Below are 15,179 nucleotides of genomic sequence, written 5' to 3' on the forward strand. Positions count from 1 at the left end.
CCTCGCTCGGTCATATTGTTACAGTGTCCGTTCTACAATAACATGTTTTCATCTATTCATTAGTTTATTTGCTTTTGCTTTATATTTTCACTTTAAACTCACCACAACCGGTTTCAAGAAAGCAACCAGCAGGCAGTATCTGCTGCGTTCTTCTACAAGTGCCTCACGCACTGCCTTCTTTTCAGTTTCCTCCAAAAGTTGCCGGCGTTCATTCACGTCTTGCAAGCAGCTCTCTACCCTGCGCTGCAATTCACCATTCTTGCCCTTTCGAGCTTTCTTTTGCAATCGCAGAGTATCTGTCGATCGCTTCTTTAGTTCAGCACGGGCACGTTTGTATTCTGGAAAGAAAGAAAACTTTTAAGAATTCTTACCTTACATCAGTCTTAATCTAGATGTGGAACACAGTTTATGTACTATAAATTATTAAAAGCTCTGTGTGACATGCAAATTAACTATTTACACTTAAGTATTCTCACGCTCTAATTTTGTCCACAAGCTCAATCATCATAGTATAAGGTACCCCTTATTTGCAGGTAAGAGTGCATTTTACTTTCTTTCCAGTTTTGCAGTTTCACTCATGTGAAGCGCTGCAGTACCTATGGAGTAAGGAGTGAGTGGTAGGTTCCCATGTGACAGTGACAGTTAGCTACCTGGTGCTTTCAGAGCCAGTGGAATGAGCTGCAGATGCAGAAACCTGCTTGTAACGACAGTAAAGAGATACGTAGGGAAAGTACATTTATGCTAGCATGAATCAAATAATTTGTTGTTAATAAGTATTTGCCAACATAAGTTGCCTTTTGCCACTCAGTCATTAGTAGGAGTCTCCGGGTCATAATTACTACCTTTCAGTAATTTTACAATGACAGGAAACGTTGATTTAATAAACGAATGAATAATTTTGGCACAGTCAAAGATGTACGATCTTATAAGAACTATACCAACTACATGCTCAAGTTACAGACTGTGTGCCATAGTCTGAAGTCTGTCAATAGGATGCCTTTTGATCTTGTCATGCAGTAGACTATGCTCTCATACCATTAATAGTTAGCTCATAATCACTGTGAAGTTGATTTTACGGTGTTTCCTAAATAAACGCACCATAATGGCACCCCAAAAAAATTATTCGGAAAAAAGCTATACTTTTTCCCCACTTCATTACATAAAACAGACAGTAGTATCGCACTTTCAGAACCTGACAGCTCTGCAAGAGGAAATAAAAACTAGAAGAGCGCCTCCGCATAACAGGTAGGAAGAACTTCTAGGCGGCAGCTCTCCAAGTCAATTGAAGATGTAACGGCTTAATTAGTGAAACTTGGGAGGGAAAGAGTGGCCAGCTACACTGTACACCTCATATCACCATCTACAGACTCACCAGTTAATCTGAGACATTTATGGGGGCTTAGCATGAGTGGAGGGTTCTTGCAGTGGAACAGGCACCACTCTAAGTTACAATTTAACACGTAGTGAAAAAATACAAATGGCTAGTTACTGAATTGCACAGCAAATACAGCAAACAGAAAATTCACAATAGCTAAGTTTTTATAGTGTTTCTGTCAGATTATATACTGATGTAATGTCTCCTTCATATTTTCATGAAGTTACAGTACAAGTCTACAAAGGGACGAACACTGAAATATTCAAATTCTATAGATCAAAAAACAATAAGAAAGACAATAAATGACTTTTTAAGATTCTTGAGATAAAGTTCTATGTTTTCTCAGTTGTTTGAAAGGCACTGGACACTGACCTATTTATCATCTAAAATAGAGGTCAAATAATTTGGTTATTCCAGCTGGCATCCAAGCCTCATCATGCGAAAATGTCCAAGTGTTATGGCAGCACCATAAGCATTATATTCTGGTCTCTCTTCATAATACAGCAGCAACCAAAAATTACAGCATACTGCCATGTAATTCTGATAACTATGGCATAACCTAGAACTGGTCACACAAGTGTTTTGTATGCAGTTTTCTTTACAGCTACACAGCACATTCCCAAACCCACCCCGTTCCCCCAACTGCTTCTCAGCATTACCTCTACATACCTGTACAATATAACATGCTGAAGATTGCATCTTAAGTTAACACTGTGTTGCTGATCCAATCTGACAAGACATTAGAGGTCCTATCTCATTTTCTTTGGGATGCACACTGTACATACAGATTACTTCTACATGGCTATTCTATAATTCACACTTAAGTGCCTGGCCAGAGAGTTCATCAAACCGATTTCAGACTATTTTTCTAGCATTTTCAAATTCAAAGAAGAAAGCCCGATTAAATTTCATGAAAAGATCATGCCGCAACGAAAAAGGCCATTGTTTTAAACACTGCCACCCAACTGGGGTATCATATCCGTTACACTCTAACAACAACACAAAGCAAGCAGGCCATCTTTGACCTTTTTTTATGTACTCTGTTAATTCTATATGGTAAGGATCCATACCACACAGCAATACTCCACAAGAGTACTGGTAAATGTAGTGTAGGCCATCTCTCTAGTAGATTTGTTACACCTGAGAAGTGTTCTACCTACGAAATACAGTCTTTGGTTCGCCTTTCTCGCAACATTTTCAGTGCATGGTTCCAATTTAAATTGTGTGTGTCTAGTAACTTCGCTTTTCAGTGGCACTGCCACTGGTAAAATTATCACTGCTGCCATGCAGTGAAGTTATTGATTGTGTCATGATGCTGGTATGCTTTACACATGCGAAGAATCTTTTTGAATTTTCTAGCAGATCTCGAGACAGAATTTCTTTGTAGAAACTATTAAAAGCATCTTGCATTGACGTATATGCTAAATTTTGTACTGCTTTAAAATTCTGCCAATCTTGCAGACTTTGAGTTATTATAAATCTGGCATGCTTTTATCATTACTTCTGCAACAGTGTCCTGTATATTTTCATTTCTCTATGGATGAGTTTCCCCCCAGACCCAGAGATGCCTGGCATACTAACATCCCCCACAAAATATGTCAAGAGTAGCCCACAAATGCTCTATTATATTTACATTCGCCAAATATGCTGTATGCAGAGTTTCCTCACTGTAGTGTGTGTCAGCAACAGGTGTCTGTATAGACCTGTGGAGATGAGCACTGTTCACAAACAGTACACTGCATCAACGTAAATTGTTCATGTCCCTCTGCCATATCGAAAGAATAATATTCTTTGTATCCTGCTACTGGAGTTATTGAACTGACTGCCGCAATGGCCTAGTCCGTGACTAAACACACACACTCGTTGGTAAATTCCATTATGTTTTGAGCATCTTAACTCTCCATCCCCTCGTTTTCTGTTCACACTAGCTGGTAACACAAATCCCCACTCATGCTGCACTGGGATTCATCAGAAACCACCACTCTCATCCACAACCATCAGCATCAATGATAATGATCAATCAACAGAACTGAAGTGGTTCTGCATTAACAGCTCGACACAATATGAACATTATGTGTAATGGCTGGCGGGCTCTTTTGTTGATGCTGAAGCATAACACATAAAAAACCATTTGTGCAGGAATAGACGATACACAAAAAGCAAGCGATGAATTCAGACTAAGGCCTCATGTTCAAGTACTCAAGATCAATGGCTAAGGATACTTTTACATGAGGAAAGCCCGCCATGTCTGGATGTTCAAATTTCCATGTCTCACAGCAAACATTTGGAGATCAATTTGATAATCAAACACATATCTTCCATGATGACTTTGGCAAGTTGTGGCTCCGAGACAGCTGTGGTTGGCCCGAAATACTACACTGATACTCAAAAACAACAGTAATAATTTACGTACATAAGAACCTCCTCTATCTGGCAGTCATTATTCCAGATTTCCAATTTATCTGGATCCATTTTTTGTTTCCTTTTAACATGAAAATGTGTGGTATACAGTTGGTACAGTATGGTGTACATACACCAGCTGTGTTGGCACAGCAGGTAACAAAACATGGCTGGTCCCACACTTGGCATGGATCTGTTCCTTACGTAGTTCAGACGCTACTGGTACTTTTACTTTATTCCCATGTTTTGAGTGTGTGAATGAAATGACTTTGAAGCAAAAGAAAATGGCTGTTTCGAGAGACAAACAGTTGGAAAGGCTGAACACATGGCTGAAAAACATAGCTGCTGAGTATGGTGTAAGTAGATGAGCTGTGTCAGTCAGTCACGCAAAAGAAATTGGAGGCTTCCACTTCAACATGATGAGTAAAGAGAGTCTGCAAAACCACAACACAATAAATAAAGCAACAAATGAAAACATTGGATGAAGCATTATACGTTTGGTTCAATGAGAAAAGACAGCACTATTTTCTGATATCCAATCTTACCCTGCAGGAAAAGTCGTTAAATTTAAAACAGTAATGGCGATACTAACTTCAGAGATAGCCAAGGATGGCTGGAAAATGTAAAGCTGATCATGGAATAACGGCAGCTTTCAGTGACAGGTGGAAGTTTTACACGGGATACTGTGGCTGCAGAAAACTTCAAAAAAGACTCGGCTGCAGAAAACTTCAAAAAAGACTCTGAAGTTATTTCCTCCGAAAACTTAATCCCACTCCAGACTTATAATGGAGACGAATATGGATTTACTTTATTGGATGCTGGCTTTCTGATTACATGACTTGGCAAGGGGTTATAATAGGTGTAAAGATCGAGTTGTTCTATCAATCGAAACACCCGTGTATATTATACTTTTTCTTGTGTCCAGCGTCTATGCGGGGTTGCCACGGTTACTACTGGATCTGGCACAGTTAACTTAAGGGGTGGATTGATGCCCTTCTTATGACCATCCCGTTACACAACCCCAACCCCCTCCCACTACCCCTCTCGAGGGCAGAATATATGTAACCCGAAATGACTGCGTGCAGTGTAGAATTCTATGAACGGTTTCTAAATGTTTGCGAGTCATGTAATTAAGGCAGTATTTGGTGGTATTCACCTAGTCAGATGTGGGAAATGCCAAAGGTACACCGACCCTCGTTGTTGACTGTTCTGCTGTTACAAACGTGCTCTCTCCCTATCGTGTTGAGGCGGATTTTGTAATGGCTGTACTGCTCGCCAAATGCTGGTCCCTGTACTGAGAGACGGCGCTCCGGCCGACATTAAACACTTACCATTTGATTTTTCGAAAACTATTACGTGAAAAAAAAATTGATTTTTGCACAACTTTTAGTCTGACATCTTCACTCCCGATAAAGAACTGAAATTCTTTTCGTTATCCGTGCTACAGCACTGAGTCGAGTTAGATAAAACACTGCATGAAATTTTAAAGGGTTCGCAGGGGTAATAACACAGGGCGTTAACTTTTCATATGCTTGATTTTAGCTCGAACATTGCAGTGAGTAAAATGTACGTAAGATATCGAAATTTTATTTGAGATGTCGTTCTCGAGTTATTGGGTTTTACATCCAGTCCTTGAGCATTGCGAATCATGAGGCCATAATAATCATAATATCTCAAACAATTCAAGATGTAGAAACTAGGCTTTTTGCAAATGATAGTACACAATTAGGCACGTAAGTTGTATGACAAATACTCAAAGCTCTTTTATTCACCGAGATATGGTAGTACAACTCGTCAGTACAAATCGTCCGCAGTAGTGAGAGATAGGCGGCTCAATACGAATTGAGAGACGTCCACAGCACTGTAGAAAACCCAAGCGGCGCGAGTATACACGTCCTACAGCCGTTAGCGAGTGACGTAGCGGGACGTATATAACGCTCACAGCAGCAAAAGGGTTAATCTGCCCGGTGGATTCGATGCGGAGCCCGGTGCATCTGTTCGAATCCTGCAAGCGGCGTGCTAACACGCGCGGCTAGCGCTCGGGTGAACCATCCGCGTGCGTTGAAACATGTTAATCGGTCCTGTTCGGCCGTTTTAAACAAGTCACAAAACAATGCGTGGATGGGCAGTGCCACTTTTAAAAACCAGTTTCACGATGATTTGTGCCGAGCGTGAAAACACAACCGATGGAGCAGAGTGTACTGGAGAACATCAAATGAATACACAGAAGACATCTGATGCGTAAATTAACTGAAGAAGTTTCTGTATAGAGGTACGCAAATATCAAATATGCGATTTTTATTCTTGCATCTTCTTGGGAGCATGCTTCTAATTTATTGCTTCTGAAGTTATGGAAACCAGTATGACGTGCAATTTGCGATTCCACCGCCTTAGTCTGGTGCTTTGCAAACGCCTTCGTTCCTGGTTGTTCGGATGCACAATATGGTGATGTAGATACCTGGTTGCAGAGTGACGGTGCGACACCGATGGTGACCTACACAACGAAGGTGGCGTTTCAGGGGAAGAAATAATTCCTTAGGCGGAGGCAACAGCACAGACGCAAAAAAACTAATGGTGTACCTAAGACGTAGCCAGGAAACAACTCCAGCCGAACTGAAAGTGAAACGCTACAATAATTACAGAACTTAAGTGCAAAACAGTGGTCCTTGTCAGAGACAAAATAAAGGGTCTGAATATTTTAGTACATACTTAAGTTTTTCAATTTAGTAGAATATTTCCGATACCACCTAGTCTGGATAAACGAGATTCTTGTGTAGTAAGAATTCCCTGCAAATTAAATGTTCTAACTGTCAAGCATACTCCACCAATTACACTACTACCTGTCCGGAATGTCGCTGGAGCTTTTTTTCTTCTTATCCCGAACAGACTGCCGTTCCACTTTTTCCGTAACTTTCCCAAAATCTATTCTTCAAAGTATTTTGTGTCTGCTATCTCCGAGATGGTACAATGTTACACGGAATGGACTAAATCACACTTTCGCGTCCTGACAAAATATTGAGTTGAGTCTTCTGAACGCTATCTGCTTTGTTGCACGAAAGGATGCGCGCGCATATTCATGAGCGAGTACCTTGAAACTATCAAAAGTATCCGGACACCTGGCTGAAAATTACTTACAAGTTCGTGGCGCCCTCCATCGGTAATGCTGGAATTCAATATCGTGTTGGCCCACACTTAGCCTTTGTGACAGCTTCCCCTCTCGCAGGCATACGTTCACCAGGTGCTGGAAGGTTCCTTGGGGGAATAGCAGCCCATTCTTCACGGAGTGCTGCAGGAAGGAGAGGTATCGATGTCGGCCATTGAGGCCAGGCACTAAGTCGGTGTTCCAAAATATCCCAAAGGTGTTCTGTGGGATTCAAGTCAGGACTCTGCGCAGGCCAGTCCATCACAGGGATGTTATTGTTTTGTAACCACTCCGCCACAGGCGGTGCATTATGAACAGGTGCTCGATCTTGTTGAAAGATGCCATCACCTAATTGCTCTTCAACAGTGGGAAGCAAGAGGGTGTAAGGCCCCTCCATGAAAAACACGACCACACAATAACGCCACCGCCTCCGAATTCTCCTGTAGACAGTACACACGCTGGCAGATGACGTTCACCGGGCATTCCCCATACCCACACCGTGCCATCGGATCGCAACATTGCGTACCGTGATTTGTCACTTCACACAACGTTTTTCCACTGTTCAATCGTCCAATGTTTACGCTCCTTACACCAAGCGAAGCGTCGTTTGGCATTTACCGGCGTGATGTGTCGCTTATGAGCAGCCGCTCGACCATGAGATCCAAGTTCTCTCACCTGCCGTGTAACTGTCATAGTACTTGCAGTGTATCCTGATGTAGTTTGGGATTCATGTGTGATGGTCTGGATAGATGTCTGCCTATTACACATTACGACCCTCTTCAACTGTAGGTGGTCTCTCTCTCAGTCAGCAGACGTGGTCGGCCTGTACGCTTTTGCGCTGTACTTGTCCCTTCACGTTTCCACTTCACTATCACGTCGGAAACAGTGGACCTAGAGATGTTTAGGAGTGTGGAAACCTCATGCAATGGTGTATGACAAGTGACACCCGATCACCTGACCACGTGGAGTTCCGTGGAGCGCCCCATCCTGAGCTCCCAAGATGTCTAATGACTGCTGAGGTCGCTGATAAGGAGTACCTGGCAGTAGGTGGCAGCACAATGCACCTAATATGAAAAACATGTTTTTGATGGTGTCCGGATACTTTTGACCAAATAGTGTATCTACATTGGTGTCCAGCGTGAAACTAATGCCGTCATTTTGAGTGTGTGTATATCTGTGAGAAAACTGTCTAATTTTACTATTTAATCAGTCAGAAGGTTAGAAAAGCTTGGCTTAATAGTAACATGTTCTTTTGAAAACGGGTGCCTTCCTAACGTAAACATGTAGAATACGTCAGGTGATGGAAAACAATCGCCCTATTGTTCTTTTTCTTTCCTTGGTACCAAACACAAGAGAATCCAATGAACACGTGTTATTTCACAATATATTATTCTAAGTAATTAACTCAGTAATAGAGAGAATTAAGGAGTTGAAGAGGCAGACTTGGTGTTGTCTGCAGAAACAGATTCAAACTGTTTTAATTTGTAGTAGTTCTGTGTAATCATGTATGGAAGTGAAACGTGGGCGATAAATGAACAAGAAGGAAGTAGAAACTTTGGAAATTTTGTGCTATAGAAGAATGCTGAAGATTACACTGGTAGGTCACGTAACTAGTGTGAAGGCAATGAACAGAAATGGAGAGAAAAGAAGTGTGGCACAACGTGACTAGAAGAAGATACCATATTCTGAGGCATCAAGGGATCACCAATTTAGTATTGGAGGGAAGCGTGGAGGGTAAAAATCGTGAAGGGAGACAGAAAGATGAATACGCTATACGCAGATTCAGAAGGATGTAGGTTGCAGAAGTTAATCGGAGACGAAGAGGCTTGCACAAAGCAAGAGTATCATGGGGAGCTGCATCAAAGCAGTCTTTGGACCGAAGAGCACAACAAAAACAGTTCTGCTGAGATACAGAGGCTTGCACAGGATACACCGCTGTCGAAAGCTACATGAAACCAGAATTCGGACTCAAGAGCACAACTCAAGTATAAAGGAAAGAAAAGCTCTGTGGATACATTTAATAACTCTGGCGAAAAGACCAGCAAAAGATTAGAAGTGAAGTTGCAACAATTTTATGCGATTTGAAAAACCAAAAGCCACGCCTATCTACAGCTTACGTAAACTTGGAACAAAACCCGCATCAGAACAACATAAATGCTAGTGCAATGTAGCTCCAGCAGTAACAGCTGCACGACGGTTCCGCAGTCCCCCGTTATTGTACGGCACTGACAATGAGTTTGCATTGAATGAAGTTACATAATTGTCTGATCACTTTCCTAAATAATTACACAGTTTCGTACATTCCCTAAAACAAACTCATGCTCTGATTGCTTGCTATCATCGGAGCAGTCCGTAAACAACTAGCAATCAATCACTGTTATTCTGATCCTGGTATAAGAGGACAAGCGTGGGCTATGTTATACACTTACTGAGAATGAAAATTTATAATAAAATACTTGGCAAAATACTCAATATGAAGTAACATCCTGTAAAACGAAAGCTACAGAACATTCTGTGAGAAAAATTACCACTCAGTAGAATTATTGTACATAAAGCATGTTATTCGTGTATCTGGGGCAAACCATGTACAAAAATTACAGGCACTTTCTTTTTTGCAGTGTCTCACACAGATTCTACAGAAATGGATAACTACTTTGACCCTACTTTTGGACTATTTAACCCGAGTGGCTGGTTTAACTGGACCTCGGTTAGATAAATAAATTACAGGAACTTAAATATAAAAATTAATTGCAACAATATTGGGAACAATCCTAAACACACCTTTATGAGTAAATTTTTGAAAAGATCGTAGAAATATCATAAATAGTGCACAGTGAATGCACCGACAACGGTCTACAATCAGATCATGTTTTCATTGCGAGCCCTAGTGCCAGGTATTGGACTGCGTAATTTGGCAATTTCAATTGAAGCAACAAAGATAGCTTCATCTTCTGCAGCTTCAAATTTTCTAGTAGAAACAATTCTCTTAAAAAAAATTACTTCACGGACATCACTGTACATTTTAATAGCTTGAACAACATAACAGTGACAACTCGTGGCAGTTTTCCCTTATACTTTGACTACAATGACGCCCCCTTCTTCAATGTTTCAACATTTGGTCACCATTTGTGTAAAAGTATCACAGGAATCAATGTGCCAGACATGATCAGCATCGTCAGAGCTGCTGCTGCTGCTGCTCTCTTCCAATACTTGGCGTTCGACTGAAGGCTTTACTTTTTTTTTCTTGGCAACTGTCTAGATCTTCTCTCTTTTGCTGCTGCGTCTAACTGTTGCACTGGTAAGCACAGTTTATTTCCTTTCTTTCTACTTCTTGTTTTCCTTGCACCAATCTTATAATACTTCCAAACTTGCACAGAATGTACAGTTTCTGTTGGCTGATCTTGTCTGATAGCCAAGATTCTCTACCCGCATCTTCTTCCAGTAAGTCACGTGCTGTTTGTTGTTTTACTAGCAGAGGTCTGTCCGTGCATATGACAAGAGAAGGAAAAAACTATTAATCTTGGTCGGTAAATTGAAAGTTTGAATACCACCGACACTTAAGCCTTTTCAGATGTTGGGAGCGATAAAAGCCAAATGATATGCAACACCTCTAGTGCTGCAATGTCTTAAATGGCAATTCTGCGGGCACTGGCGGATTTATCTGTGAAGCGTTCCGCTTAACCCCAAACTTTATTGGTCCAGTTAATCCCACCCTCATTTTAATCAATATTTTTCAAAATAGTGGGAAAATGGCTCATGCTCAGCTTATATTTCATGGAGAACCATAAAGCAATAGATACCGATTACAACTCAAAGAAACAAAATTGTATACTACTAGCAATTAAAATTTTAGGAGAATTTGTTAAATGCGAGAAAAAATTACTCTTGGCAGTGGATTTCACATACATATGCGAATTTACCCAAGATAAAGCAGACATATATATGGTCAAATAGTGCAGCAAACCTAAGGAAACTACTTTATCCTACGAAAAAATAATTTTTCCTATTGAATCTTTAATTAATGTGATGGTCAAATCAACCCCGAATTTCAGTTGATCGCAACCTCCCAAAACTTAAGCATGCTGTAACTTAGGAGTAGATTTATTAGACAACTGTTTTCCAGTAACACCACCAAATCAGTACTGGGTTACTGTATTTGGTATTTCTTGTAAACTGATAGTGGTGATGTTTTGCCACAAATTTTGTATATGTCTCCTGCATCTGGACGATATTATTTATGAATTTACATTATGCGTCTAATGAATGTTGATTCAAACGTACAGTTACGAAACTTAACTTTACTAGTAACCCGAATTAGCAATAAGTATCTTTAATGCACTGATTACAGCAATCTTTTGATATTATGGAACAGTAAATAAGCTGCGCAATTGTTTTCGGTTAACGAAAAATTTATTAGTGGTTTATTTATGTAGTGTCTAAAGTAGCATGAAACTTACTTTCGTAATTTCACAAGAGGCAGAAACCATAACAGCCGTCAGAAAAAGTAACAGTTAAGGCATTATTCAACTGGTTATTTATAATAGTAACTAATCGTAGGAAACGAAATTAACAACAGATCAAAGAATGTACTTACGTGCACGAGACAGGTAATATCCACGAGTGGATAACATTCTTCATGAAAAACTGGAAAGAAAGATACGTGTGACCTGGATGCTACGATTCTTTACTGCCGCCCAAAAAGGAATAGGGAAAATAGTTCAGGCAGAACCACGGCGATGTATATGGGTAACCCGCAGATTCACAACCTAAGATGTAACTCATTTGTGAATCGTTCAAGAGAGATTGAAAGCTATAAGTAAATGTTTATGAGAACACCAAATATGGTGATAACTCACGCCAGGTGAAACGGGTGATGGCATTGTGTGTGGGAATAAGGAGGGTGGAATCCTGAAATTACTGGGGGAAAAGCGTTACTGGCCCCTATTGGACCACATCACTGGAGAGTTTGGGACATTAGTATACTGAAAGAAAAAGAAAACCAAGATAAGCAGACAAGGAAGTGCTCTTTCACCAGGAAAACGCTTCAGTAAGCAGTGACACTGTTAAGGAAGAAAATAGACTAGATGGAATGAGAACTGGCTCGTAATTCACGTTGTTCTCAATTTTTTAAGAAAGACATTTTTACGATAATAGAATGTACTTTGTCTGACAAAACCTATTCTCCCAGACTGCATTAAAAGATCGGGCCTCTTTGAATTACGGGACAGTCCGTGATCTTCAGAATTATTACTTTTTTTTGCTGAATTTTAATAAGCCTAATCAATCCCTACGCCTGACTCGAAGATATCTACTGGTTCTTTGACAAAGAAACTATTCCGGCATTTACCTTAAACGCTTTCGGAGAACCGTGGAAAAATGATGGCCCGATAGGGTCTGAAACTCACTACCGAATGCGAGTCCAGTGTCATTACCTGTCGAGCAATCTGTGTACGTGCGCTCTGCACCGTGACAGCTTCGTCCAATGAGTCATTAAAACCCAAGCTCCAGATAAATACACTGCTGTCACTTAAGAAATTGGAAATTCCCAATTTTAAAAGGACTTGTGCGAGAAGAAATTGAAAAGTTGAGGTATGCTCAAGACATTTTTACATAGTGACTTCAGAGAGTTAAGTTACACATGTCGTCACACGCTAACAGCACTGCACAACGAGAGTGGCGCATCGTGAGAAGAGAGCACATGTTACGAGTTTGCTACACAGAACGGGCAGTTTTGCTGCAGCACGGTTAACAGACGCATGAAAGTGTTGGAGTGAAATGGTGCGGCGCCAACTGGAAACGCACTCCAAAGTTTAATCACGTGGTGCAGTATGATTCTTGTAAGCAATACGTCTAAATTGCCTAAAGATAAGCCGTGAAGTTCTGGCGATATATGGACCAAATGCTTTTGGTAAGTCCTTATGAATTTGGTAATGGAGGGTGGTTGTTGGGGGGTGGGGGGGGGGGGGGAGCAAAGTTTGAATACATTACGCAGGTACAAGCGGATTCAACTGCAGCAGTTACGCAGAGATCGTAACACAATAGCGTGGACAGCCACATAAACCAGTTTTCTGGGTGGAAATCACAATAACAACAGCTACAAGTGACAGACGGTTTAAATTACGACAGATAGGCGTCTCAGCACTACAAGGCGACCGGAATCGGGAGCGCAGGTGGTGAATGCCATGTCGCTGCTCACATCCCGGCCGGAGCTGGGAAACTTCCCTGGTCGCCACCCTGACTGCAGCGGAAGGGGGCTGGCGCAGGTGGCGCCCGGGCAGGAGCCGCGACAGCTGGCAACCGCGCCGGCCGCGGCCCACAGCTGCTGATAACACCACGCCAGCCAGCCAGCTATCTACCGGCACCGGGCAGTCCGACCGCCCACCGACTCCAACCACACGTGCTGCCACACCAGCCGCTTCTCCAGTGGCGCGGGTGCCCTTCAAGGTACTACACACGTTGTCTGCTACCCTTTACCGGGTCTAAAAAAGGAAAACACTTTCAAACCGGTGGCGGTGGAGCGCCGCGGATCGAGGTTTGGTTCTGAGCGGAGACCACAGTTTTTTTTACTGTCCCCCCCCCTTGCGCTCCACAAATTATATTCGTGTTCGTCCACATGTTTACCATGCCTATTAGTTTAACAACGACAAAATGTAAGATGTATTAATTTATTTACATCAACATGCAGTACAACGCTTTAAAAATCCAAGAAAGTGCAACTCACAATATTACACCATTTAAATACCATTCGTGTGAAAAGCTGTGAACATTTGTCACGCAATTAATTTAAGGTTCTAATAGGAACAATCCCTCACATCTACATTTACATTATTACTCTGCAGCTCACAATTAAGTGCCTTGTTGAGTATTCATCGAACCACCATCGAGCTTTTTCTCTACAGGCCCTGTATCAAAGAGCGCACGGGGAAAACTTGAGACAAATCTTTCTTTGCAAGCCGTAATTTACACAACTTAAAATCGAAGTTAGCACTTACCATTATCGGTATTTCACTTAGCACTGCCGACTGTGAATATAGGTCTTTCGGCTACAGCTACGGAAGGGTGCAAATGTAGTTCTGATTCTTCCTGTCGTTTCCCCCACCGTTCGGGAAGGTAGTCTTTTCCTTTCTGTCATCCCTTATTCAACAACCTATTGTTTGAAGTTCTTTGCAATCCATATTACGATGCTCCGTTGCCCTAACTGGCACTGATGAGGGTAAAACATACCTGGAGATGACTTAAGTGGGGATGCTGAGTGTCCGCAGCTCGTGGTCGTGCGGTAGCGTTCTCGCTTCCCACGCCCGGGTTCCTGGGTTCGATTCCCGGCGGGGTCAGGGATTTTCCCTGCATCGTGATGACTGGGTGTTGTGTGATGTCCTTAGGTTAGTTAGGTTTAAGTAGTTCTAAGTTCTAGGGGACTGATGGCCATAGATGTTAAGTCTTCCCTCAGAACCAGGTTTTCAAGTCAGAACAATGGGAACGCAGGTGTTGGGCTACATGAGAACAACCAATTCTCGTTCCATCCAGCATATTTTCGCTTTCTTCAGTGAGGCTGGGTAGGATGCAGCGTTGTCCCAACGAAAGGTATGCATATTCAAACACAGAGAGATGTAAACAGGCAGAATACGGCGCTGAGGTTGGCAACAGCTATAAAAACAACAAGTGCCTGGCGTATTCGGCTGGGTTGCCACAGAGATCGGTCCTGGGGCCCGTTTGGTACAGTCTGTACACTGCGGAGACTCCCACGGCCCCCCTGGTGCACACCGCACAATACGCTGACGACACCGCCTTTTACACTCGTAATGCGAATAAGGACCTGCTCATTCGTAGGCTACAAAGGGTTTTAGATAACACAGGAACCTGGGCTCGTCGCTGGCGCGTCGACATCAATCCTGAAAAGACAGGCTATGTTGATCACCCAGAGATTCGGACCCCCCCCAACGCCCCCCCCCCCCTTTCACATACACCGACATGGATCCCGACTCCCTTGGCGCAGATCCACCAAGTACCTCGGCGTAACCTTGGACTCGAGACTAACGTTGGAACCTCATATAGACGAGACCGACAGGAAGGTCTGCGCCAGAATGTCCATCCTATACCCAGTCCTCAACACGACCATCTCCCTTCCCTGCTCTGTAGGACTAAACGTCTATCAGGCCCTTATACGGCCAGTAGTGGAGTATGCGTGCCCTGTCTGGGGATACGCGGCAAAGCAGCACCTGGACAAACTCCAGAGGCTGCAGAACCGCGCCCTCAGAAGAGCAC

At 42.3% G+C, this 15,179-nt stretch overlaps 1 protein-coding gene across 5 annotated transcripts in view; it reads right to left on the bottom strand.

Annotated features, from left to right (window-relative positions):
- LOC124798019 (protein MTSS 2) overlaps positions 1-15,179 on the bottom strand; it is a 337,387-nt gene that overhangs the window by 40,536 nt on the left and 281,672 nt on the right. For all 5 annotated transcript variants that reach the window (XM_047261225.1, XM_047261226.1, XM_047261221.1 and 2 more), the window contains exon 6: positions 103-338. In XM_047261225.1, the coding sequence (XP_047117181.1) occupies positions 103-338 (236 nt within the window). The remainder of the gene's footprint in view (positions 1-102; positions 339-15,179) is intronic.

The sequence above is a fragment of the Schistocerca piceifrons genome, chromosome 5, assembly GCF_021461385.2.
Source record: "Schistocerca piceifrons isolate TAMUIC-IGC-003096 chromosome 5, iqSchPice1.1, whole genome shotgun sequence".
NCBI lineage: Eukaryota > Metazoa > Arthropoda > Insecta > Orthoptera > Acrididae > Schistocerca > Schistocerca piceifrons.